Consider the following 11054-nt stretch of genomic DNA (forward strand, 5'->3'; position numbering starts at 1 on the left):
TGCACAGCCCCTGTGTGAGCCCCAGGACTGACCTTGAACAGCCAGGATGCAAATATCCTGAGGGGAGGGATGAGCACGGGAGGAGAGGGAGTTGACTGATTGTCCACGCTGATAGCGAGGTTGTCCCGGATCTGATGGGTTAAAGAAGACCGTTAATAAGTCAGGATTTCTGGTTTATTTTTGCTTTTGTTTTAATTTTACTTTATTTCGGGCACTGCACCCAGGGCTACACCGAGTGCACACTGCAGCCAAAGGCACCGGGAGAGCTCGTTCTCTGCTGCTGCTCCCCATCCACAGCAAACATTATGGAAACCAAACTAGACAAAGCTTCCTTTATGACACAGCCCTCCCACACCTTGCTTATGCTCCAGGTGCTAACAGGAAATCCCATTTAATGATCATTGCCACAACCGAAGAAATGTTAATGACAAGGTCGTTATCGTTAGCACCACGTACCTTGGCAAGTTTATACCACAGCTCGTAAAGGTAGCCAAAAACCTTTGCATGGATTTTGGGTGACTGTATGTTGTTCACATCCCCAAGAATTCCCAGGATCCTCCTCCAGAGCACGGCAGCAGAATCAGGATGCCAACCAACGAGGCTTCCACCAGCAATTATACTGCAGTCATCAGCCAGGAACTCACTGCTGTCTGCAAATTCCAATTCAGGTCCATTTCCACAAGTTAGAAATGCAGCCCAAGCGTGAATTCGTTCAACAAAATCTGCTCATCACTCCTCCCAACCATCTTCCACCCCACAGGAATTCTCTCCCCCAAATCTCTTTCATTGCTGGAGCTGCTTCTGAGTCAAAGAAAACCAGGGCAGCAAACACAGGCGAAGGTGACAGAGCCTCAGGGCACCCAGGGCTCCTCAGCAGGGAGACAAATGCACCTGAAAGCGACCTTCAGGTGCCTGAGGGATCTATTTCATCAACAACTGCCTCTTACAGGTAACATTTCTGTGTGTATAAAAGTCCTTTCTTTTCTTTTTTAAGATCACACAGTGCAGCGAGACCTGGCAATGCAAGAGGACAAAGGAATAGAAACCCAGAGCTGAAGAGCCTTGGGAAATGTGCTCAGGCATTTCACTCAGCCAGAGCAGCTCCTGGCAGAGCAGAGAGCAGAGAGCAGGGCTGGGAGAAGGCTGCCAGGGGAATGCACTTTATATCACACAGTCCCAAGGCACTCTGGAGTGCAGATCCCAGTGACAAGAGCTGGCAGCTGCTCTCCTGTCCCCTGCAGCAGCCCAGGAGTGCAGGGAGCCTGCAGGAACCCTGCACAGGCAATAATGTCCCCCTGTCCCCTCTCAGGACTCAAGGAAGGTGGTGCCAGGGCTGTTGTGCCTCAGCCCAGGACAGCAGAGCGAGCTGGGACTGCCTGACAGGCTCTGCTGGGCCACCACGTGTGGCTTTCTCCTGCACCACAGCCACAAACACTGCCCTCATCAAACCTGACATCCTCACCACGGCCAGCAGCACGCCCTGCTCGGGCTGCCTGTGCTGCTTCATTAAAGCAGACATGTCAAAGGAAGAGCTGACATGAGAAAGTCCCCCTGGAATTGTGTATCCATCAGGAAAGCAGCCTGTGAGATATTCCTGCACTACTGCCTTCAGCTCCTGACCCCAAGTCTGACTCACATCACCAGATGAAAGCCACCCTTACAGATGGCAAAGAATGAACCCCGTATTTCCCACCAGCCAAAAACCACAGTAAGGCATTTCCTCAGAGCATGGAACAGAACCTGGTCATTGAGACACCAGTCAGTGTGCTGCACCTCAGCACGGGGGGCACTGGGCACTGGGAGCAGCCAGCCCTGCTGTTTCCAGCTGGCTAGCTGGCTGGTGGCTCTCTGGACCATCATTTACCAGCAGATCACCTGATGGTCCAGGTCCCTTCTGCCCCAGGCCTGCAGAACCGTTTGGGGTGACACATTTGGGGTGTCCCACAAGCCAAGTGGGGAGCAGAGCTCCTCTCTGGGGCTGGGGGCCCGTGGTCCTGTGAGCTTGGTGGGTGCCTGTGAGGTTGTTTGCAGGGTATCTGCTGGGTACCTGTGAGGTTTCAGGGTGCCTGTGAGGTTGTTTGCAGGGTATCTGCTGGGTACCTGTGAGGTTGGCAGGCTCCTGGGAGGGGCTGAGCTGGAGCCAGCGTGGTGCTGCAGGGTCCGTGCCCGTCCCAGCCTCGTCCTCGTCCCCCTGCCAGGCCACCAGAGCCACGTCCACGTCGGTGGCACAGCCCAGGGAGGTGTCACTGCTGAGGCTCTCACCTGCAAACAGCACAGCCTGCTCTCAGCACGCCCCACAGCAGCCCCCCAGCGCTGGGCTCCACACAAACACTGCAGCACTCACTTTTCTCCCTGGCTCTGGAACAGCCCTGCGAGTCTGCCCTCGCATCACCCAGCTCGGCCGTGCTGCTGCTCCTCTGCATCAGAGCCTGCAGGGAAAAATTCACCTCTGCTTGTCCTGCCTTCAGCACCACAGCTCATCCCAGCACATCCCAGCACATCCCAGTATGTCCCAGCTCATCCCAGCACATCCCAGCACATCCCACACCCTTCACCTCTGCTCGTCCTGCCTTCAGCACCACAGCACAGCCCAGCACAGCCCAGCACAGCCCAGCACATCCCAGCACAGCCCAGCACAGCCCAGCATATCCCACACCCTTCACCTCTGCTCGTCCTGCCTTCAGCACCACAGCACATCCCAGCACATCCCAGTACATCCCAGTACATCCCAGTACATCCCAGCACATCCCAGCCCATCCCAACACACCCCAGCCCATCTCACACCCACCCTCATCAGAGACTGACCACAGCCCAGCCACAACATCCTCATCAATATTCACACTACCCAAGGGCTTGTCAGTGTCCCCAGAACACATCAGGTGTCCCATTTCACCCTTTACCCTTCCCTTCCTCTGTTTTCACACCAACAACCTCGGTTCTCACACCAACCACCAGAATTTTCACACCAACCACCAGAATTTTTAACCTCTGTTTTTCAAGCACACCTGAAATAATTTAAAGTATTGAAAAAAAAAATAAATAAAATAATCTTTCAGCCCTCCTATTTCACAGAGATGATCAGGCTGAGTCATTTATTGTCTCCACTCTTTGCTGAAAAGCTGCCATTAAAAATGCACGAAGTTTGCCTGTGCTAATGTCAGCTCACACTAACATCTGCCATGCTGACAGGAACTGTGCTGAAGAGAAGCATTTTCATCAGTGCTTTAAACCATCAAACATTTATTCCAGTGTCCTGCAGCCCTGTAACAGCCATCAATTATTTAAAAGTTACAAACTTCTTGTTGATGTTTAATATTTTAAGAAAGGACCGAAGCCTTGTGTAAGAGCAGAAGAGACACAGCCAGCAGGACAATAGCCTGCCACAGCTCACTTCCAGACTGCACACCAGAAATGGGATTAACCACTGCCCACACTTCACCTCCTCCAGCTCCTGAACGCTCAAAGGTGCCTGACCAGAAAGAAAACACTGCTAGGGTCCCAGCAGAAATTACTTTTGCCTTTGCCTTACTTGCTCAGCCTCCTGCTCCTTTGCACATCCCCTGTTTTCCTGAAGTGATCTGCAGTCTGAGGCTGAATTTCCAGCAGTTTTACCTGGAGGTTTCAGAAAGGAAACAAGAACTGTAAACATCTGTGGGACCAAAGCACACAGCAAGCCTCATGTAAACTTCAGTGATGCTGACACTGTTTATAGTTCATATTTATATTTATAGTTCATATTTATATTTATAGTTCATATTTATATTTATATTTACAGTTAAGGGCCATACAACACTTCAGTGGGACACCAGAGGCTTTGGAAAGTCCTCTGGAAGCAAAACACACAGGAGAGGAACTGAACTCCAGCAGCAGCTTCAACACACCCAATTCAAATGGAAGTCAGGTGAAAAGAAAGGTCACACACCAAATGCCAGGATTCACACACACACACACTCCAGGATTCATTTCTGGCCTCCCTGCTGTACCAAAGGTCACATCCTGCATTCCTGGGGGCTAACTTCTTAAAAAAAAGTTCTTTCAAGAACTCACCAACTATGCAGGACTAAGAAAATGAGATAAAGGCTTTAGAGGAGAGCTGGAAATCAAAGTAAGAGCAGCATTTGTGAGGCTGAACAAGCCTCAACACTTTTCCCTGAAAAGCAGAGTATTGCTGTATTTTATTAAAATTACCTTGAAAGAAATCAGATGGAATCTGATCTGCAATATCTGAAGTGCTGCTGCTTCGAGTTAGCTGCTGCTCTTGGTCTGCAAATGGGCCTGCAGCTTCTGCTCCTTCTGAATATTCCAGCTGTTGAGATTCTTCAACTTCTGTCGATTTAATTACAACACAAAACATTTGCAGGAGCTCCTGTGTACAAATGAGAACTCCCTGCCTAAGGAAAGCTCTATGAAAAAGTGACCCTTGCAAGTATTTAAAATTCCCAGGGTAAAATTCCCAAGTGACAATTTAAATTCTATAAAATATCCTTAGGAAAAACTGTAAAGTTTAGGGGGAAACGCATGAGTGGCATAAAAGGTGTGAAAAGGAGAGATTTTGGGAGTTAACACAAAGGAGGTGCCAGGAACCAAGCTGGGCTTTCAGTGCTGGAGAGCTCTGTTCACTCTGGAGACAGAAAGAGCAAACAAAATTCCCCTGAATGCAGCGTGGGGAGAGAGGCCAAGGGAGGAGGAAGAAAGGCCAAAACTCAGAGGGGAAAACACATCTCTGAGCTGCCTGGGTTACAGCAGGGTGTAACCTGGCTTTGGCTGGTGAGGACAAACCCCAGCAGGCAGCTCTTGCTTTGGCTGCAGCTGCCAATGAGAGAGAGCAGGAGGAGAGAGGGAAGGCAAGGAAACTGCCAGGGGAAGTGAAGTGACAGGCTGGGGAAGGAGCAATGGGAACTCCTGAGACTGTGGAGCAGCACAGCACTTTTACAAATGCAGTTCTCTCAGCATTTGGGAAAAAAAAACCCAAAAAAAAGCTAGCAGCACTCCATCCAGCAGTGTGCTGTGTTTACTATTGCTTTACTGCTTAATAAGCACTGTAGGTGTTTCAGGGAGTTGTCTCAGGAGCTTGTGCACAAAAACTAGCATTTCTGGTGTTTACTGGCTTTCAGTGTCTTACAAAAAGCATTAAAATAGAACATTCAATGCACTTCAGTAGCTGGAACAATTTCCATCTCCCCCCAAGATAACTGGAGATGGAAAGAGTCCAAAGATGTCTCAGTGAGCAGGAATCCCCACGGGGCCAAAAAGCACCAGGTCCAGAAGTCTCCCTTCTCCTGCTACTGCAGGGAATGACTCTGGGCAGGACTCAGGAATCACAAATCCCTCCCAGGCAGTGAGTGAAAGGTGGGAATTTTCACTTTACTTACAAGGCAATGTAGATCTAATTGCAGCTTCTGGCAATCTTTAATACCAAAGTGGATTAAAACTGCTTTTCCCACTGAGCTGCAGACACTCTGAGACAAACCCACCAGACAGAAAGGGAACAGACAGAGTTCAAAAATATACAGGACATTGATATCAAAGGTGACTTTAAAGTACAGTACCTGACAGTCTGTGAGAGCAAGAAGTGTAAGAGATACCAGGGAAGAGAGAGCTCACAGTGTGAAGCAGAAGAGGAACACTTTTAGTGGCTGGCAAAGCCTCATAGAGGTGGGCACAGTTGCTGATAGACTGGCTTCGCTTAGCTTCCAGGAGAAAATAGAGCAATAATTACATCAGGAGCAGAGTGAAACATTGCACTTCTGAGTGACACAACACAGCACAGCCCGCTGTTCTGGGACAAAGCCCTACAGCAGCAAGGCCAGGGGTTAGCCCCTGAGATGTACAGTTAATATTGTACAACGCCTCTCACACTGCAAGGGCAATAATCAGGGATTTCTGATCCACAGCAAGGGTGGAAGGGCCTTTAAGCCAAACACACACAAACAAGAGAAGCCCTGGATCAACAACTGCGGGCTCTCCCTGCTGCTCTGGCAGGGTGTCCAAGGGGAAAACGCTGCAGCAGGAGAGAGAATCCTCCCCTGGAGCACAGACAGGACTCCCTGAACTCAGAAATAAAGCTCAGGCTGAAGTGGCTCTGCTGCCAGAGCGCTCTGTGACCCAGGCTGGAGGCTGAGGCTGAGGCACAGAACACCCTGAGCATCCTCCCAGCTCTGCTGGAGAGCAGCAGCTCCTGCCCCAGCAGGGCATGGCCACGGGAGCCGTGCCCAGAACGGGCACAGGGACACACACACTGACACAGAACAAAGGGCAGCTGCTGCAATGCCTGCACTGACCAGCACCTGCTCCAGTCTGGGGTCTGCACTGCCCCAGCAGCCCTCACCCCACTCACCCTCCTGCCCTCCTCTCTCCAGAAGAGGAAAACCTCACCAGGCCAGGAAAAAGAGAGCACATAAAGCAATAACATCATTCACTGAACGCCTGGTTTACCCTGCACTCCCAGGGAACAGCTGTATCAGTATCTGTTACCTGCCTGACAGTAACAAATGCCTTCTTAGGAACCAACAGAGACAGCAGTGGACCTCTCCAGAAAAACCCCTCACGTGCAGGTTTAACTCACAGTAACACCCTGCAGCTAAAAGCTCTTATAGAGAATGTCCCAAAACACTCTGTGATTCACACTGGCCAGGACAGCCAGCCATGGCCATGCCAGCTCTCTGCTGGGGCAGGTCATTACTGAGCTGCTTCTGGCAGCAGCCAGCCTCGCAGGCAGACTGGAACCAGGTGTTTGAGAGGGTCTGGCTACCAAAGCTCCCAGCTGTGCTCTCACCTGTGGCTCTCTGACGGACAATGCTCCTCGCCTTCTCCACTCCTGGGGCCCCAGAGGTCGTGGCACTCCTGAACCTCATCGGCTCCACAACCTCAGGGTGACTTTTCCAGCTTAATGAAAAAGATCTTCCCACCACGGCTGTCTTCTGAGGCTCTAAAACACCACCTGAGGACAAAGGACACAAGACTTTCTAGCCCTGGGTGCCTTGGCATGTATTTTCACTGAAGCACGAGTGGACTCACACGTGGCAAATATGAACACTCCAAGTTAACAACACAAGTTAACTTTTGCTGTTAATAAAAACCAAATTAATTAAAATTAAAAATTATATCAATTAAAAATTAATAAAGCTGGTACACCAGACTATGTGCATCGATTTCAGGGAGGCATGGAGATGCAGCTACAACACTCTCAATTAGAAACTTCACTAAAAACACACGGAAAGGCATTTTTACAGAGCTGCCAGTGCAGCCAAGAGCAGAGGAAAGCACATCTCATCTCTGCTAGCCAAAGCCCCTGGCTGCAGGTGCAGACCCCAGGCAGCTCTCCTCCCCGGTGAGGGGTGACAACACACAAACCCCAAGTGCTCCACATCCCATTGAACGGGTTGTGTTTAACATTAATTCAATTTTTCAGGCTAAGCCTCAACATTTAACCTGTTTGAAACACAAACCTTTTCCTCTCTGCTTTTTCTCCTTCTGCTCGCTGAGCTTGTCCAGGGGCAGGTTTGTCATCTCCACGCCGTAGACGGTCCTGGCCAGCACGGCTGTCAGCGAGTCCATGATGCTGCCCCACTCGGACACCAGCTCCTCCCAGTGGGTCAGGGAGGACAGCACGCCCAGCAGCTCGTCCCACAGCTCCCGGGAGATCACCACGCTCAGGCTGGCCCTGATCCACGCCACCAGCAGGGTCTGGGGGAACAGGGGCAGCTCGGGCAGGGCTGGGGAGCTGGGTGCACCAAGCACAGCCCACGGCACCCGGTGAGGCACAGCTGATGTGCAGCGCTGCCCTCCCTCAGAAACACCCCTCTGATGAAGGGAATGCAGAGAAATCTCAGGCTGGGTGCCAAGGGGTGCCCCACACCCACAGAACTGCAGCAGATGAGCTCTGGGGCAGCTCCACACACCCAGCCACACCACCCTGCAGTGGAAGGACAGAAGGAAGCAGAAATGTCTCTCTCACTCAGCCTGACTCAGTTTTCACTTCTCTGCCGGACTTTTAGGAAAACAGTTACTTGAATTGTACACTTCAGAGACACACTCACTGAAAACATGCTGTCTGTGCCACCAGAGCTGGTAACACAGCCCTGAAGGACAGGGCAAACCCAGCTCTCCCTCTGCCAGCAGCACTTTACAAAACAACTGCTGGCAAAACAGGAGCAAACCCCTCCTGCACAGGCATGCAAGCAGGTTCCACAGGACTCAACCAAAGCTGTGCCACAGCAAAGCAAGCATCCCCCCTCACTCACTCTGAACAGCAGCCCTGCCATGCTCTGAGCAAACGTGTCCTTCGTCTGGCTCTCCTTCGGCCTCTGCATCACAGCCTCCGTTATCCTGAGGAGCACCTGCAGCATCTGCTCCCTGGTGCCAAAACACAAGGTGTTGTGTCAGCTGTGGCTGCTCACCAACGCTGCAGCACAGCCTCGTGTCCTGAGGATGTGGGCTGCAGCAGCTCTCTCCCTCCAGTGACGCCGTGTTTCCCTCACCACGTCCTTCTGTTCATGGACAGCTCCATTATCATGCGCCTGAAGATGCTGAGAACGGCTTTGCAAGCATCCACCTGCTCCTTCAGCAGCACAGGCACCTCGGAGCACGGCTCCAGCAGGAAAACGTTGGCTGAGTTGGTCAGGAACACCTGGCATTGACAGGCCGTGAGCAAGGAATGGACACAGGCATTAACACAACAAATATTCCTGCTGCTGCTTCAGTTAAAGCTTGCCCTTTCCTCAGAGGGGCTCTCGTGTTCCCCATCACTTTATTCTCCTGTGTTACCCCAGCCACAGAGCTGCCCAGGCTCAGTACAGGGTTTGTGGGTGATGGACGTTCCTCCAGCCACTCATTTCCTGCCTCCACGTGCTCAAACAGCCAGCAGCACTTCCAACAAGTGAAGTTCAGCAAAAGTAAATGCGTGGTTCTGAGCAATTCCTCGTGCTCACAGGAGGAAAGAGATCAGCCTCGTGTGCTGGAACACAGCTCTCTGGCTCTGAGACAGGGTCACTGGGGCTAACACAAGTGTTTCACAGTGACACATGGAGCCCAAACCGTGCCTTACAGAGCCAGCCAGGCCCGGGTAGCCCTTCCCCTGCACCCTGGGGCTGCTGACAGACCGCAGCACAAGCAGTGACCCACCTGAGCAGGCAGGGCAGGCCCAGGGGTGCCCCTGCCAGCAGCTCACCTGCAGCATGGCCTGAGCACCAGCCTTCACATCCCTGTCCTCATCCTCCAGCACACAGCCCCTGCTGACAGCGCTGCTGAAGGAGAACGTCCTGCCCCAGCTGGAGGAGCGCTTGTGGCCGCAGGGCTCCGAGGAGAGCTGCCAAACACAGCCTGGTTAGCCACAGGGCTCAGCTCCAGAGCCACACCAGCCACCCCTGCCTCAGCAGCAGAAACCAGGGAACTGGCGTGGCACACACTCATTTCCACAGGCAATTCCTGAGCAGCCTTTCCTCACTTCCAAACCTGCTGGCTCCTGAAGGTTTTACCGGGTATGTTACTTGAAATATTCTACACCTATTCACTGATTGTAGCAGCCCTTGAATTTAAGTCTGGCAAAACTACAAATTCTCTGCCAAACAAAGTAAAAACCTCATAATTCTCGCTGTTTTACAAATCAAACCTCTCACTCAGTACTAGAAAACTCTCCTTTCAACAGTGTCACCGTGTCAACAGTGCACTTTTACTGATGGTTCAGAACAGGATAATGAAAGGGGATGCACAGGAACCCTGTCTGCAGTTGAACTGTCTAGACTGAGGTGCCCAGTTACAGCATCCACACATTAATACATTAATGCATATTCTCAAGTTTTTAAGCACCACCAAAAGGAAACAGCTCTCCATGCCCTAGGCCAGCAGACAGCCAATTTCAGCACTGCAGAACCCATCAGTGTTTCTTCCATGAAGTTCCTGCTGTCACATTTACACATGGGGAATCACCACAAATGATGTCTCTCAAACCTGCTGCAACCCTCCCCTGCACTCCAAGTACTACTCAGCAACTATTTCAACTGTGAGCCCTTGAATAAAAGCATTTTTTAATTCCCCACACACTTGTGATTGTTACTCCTCTACGAGTGAGGTGAAAGCCCCATAGGGCAGAGGACAAGTAAGGAACAGAGATGCCATACATGTTTACCGTCTGTTTGCTCTGAGGAGTCTTCCAGGGGAGCAGCAGCATCCTGGCTGTCCTCCCTCTTGTCTGGCTCCTCCATGAACACGGGTTTCTCCTGCAGGATCCACTTCTGGTACACCTTCACCACCTTCCGTGTCGCGGATACGTCGGATGGCGGCAACAGGAAAGCCTGGAAGGGGAAATTCAGATTTCACTCCCCACAGGAGGCACGAGTGGTGCACACAAACACACACTGCCACCCACACCACCTGCAGCTCCCACAACAGCCCCGGGATCTGATCCTTAAACCACACCTAGGAAGGAGCCCGACCGCCAAGGCTGCTGCTGTGACCAGCCTTGAGCTGGCCCAGTGACCACTTGGGCACCCAGTGAGCAGCCCCAGCTCGCCCAGTGACCACTTGGGCACCCAGTGAGCAGCCCCAGCTCTCTCCCAGCTCTCTCCCAGCCCCAGCCCTCCCAGGCCAGGTGTCCCTGGCTGCTGTCCCCACAGAAGGCAGCAGCCCAGGGCAGAGCAGGCAGTGACCTGGCGGAACACCTCGTTGACGAAGTTGACGTATCCGCGGGTGGAGAGGAGGATGCCCTGCACCATCTGGTACACGCTGCGGTGCTGCTCCTCCACACTGCACAGGCTGCAGCTGCTGAGCCTCCTGTCAGCCAGGCTGCTGCTGCTGCTGCTGAGCCTCCTGTCAGCCAGGCTGCTGCTGCTGCTGCTGCTGCAGTGCCCCTGCTCCTGCTCACCCGCTGCTGCTGCACCGCTCTCCGGCTCTGTGCCCTTCTCCTGGCCCATGGCAGCTGTCTGTGGGCACAGCACAGCCTGTCAGCTCCCCAAACACATCCACCTCTGGGGTAACAGTGACATCCAGATGGGCACAGCACAGCCTGTCAGCCCCCAAACACACACCTCTGGGGTAACAGTGACATCCAGATGGGC

General features: G+C 52.3%; 1 protein-coding gene across 1 annotated transcript in view; it reads right to left on the reverse strand.

Annotated features, from left to right (window-relative positions):
- Positions 1-11054, reverse strand: part of RALGAPA2 (Ral GTPase activating protein catalytic subunit alpha 2) — a 97325-nt gene that overhangs the window by 63469 nt on the left and 22802 nt on the right. The window contains exons 9-21 of the mRNA XM_033513270.1: positions 10647-10919; positions 10119-10292; positions 9170-9307; positions 8481-8629; positions 8244-8355; positions 7449-7686; positions 6776-6940; positions 4189-4326; positions 3530-3612; positions 2345-2429; positions 2101-2262; positions 457-650; positions 33-131 (exon numbers count right to left, since the gene is read on the reverse strand). Of these exons, the coding sequence (XP_033369161.1) occupies positions 33-131; positions 457-650; positions 2101-2262; positions 2345-2429; positions 3530-3612; positions 4189-4326; positions 6776-6940; positions 7449-7686; positions 8244-8355; positions 8481-8629; positions 9170-9307; positions 10119-10292; positions 10647-10919 (2010 nt within the window). The remainder of the gene's footprint in view (positions 1-32; positions 132-456; positions 651-2100; positions 2263-2344; positions 2430-3529; positions 3613-4188; positions 4327-6775; positions 6941-7448; positions 7687-8243; positions 8356-8480; positions 8630-9169; positions 9308-10118; positions 10293-10646; positions 10920-11054) is intronic.

This window comes from Parus major, chromosome 3 (genome assembly GCF_001522545.3).
Source record: "Parus major isolate Abel chromosome 3, Parus_major1.1, whole genome shotgun sequence".
Taxonomy (NCBI): domain Eukaryota; kingdom Metazoa; phylum Chordata; class Aves; order Passeriformes; family Paridae; genus Parus; species Parus major.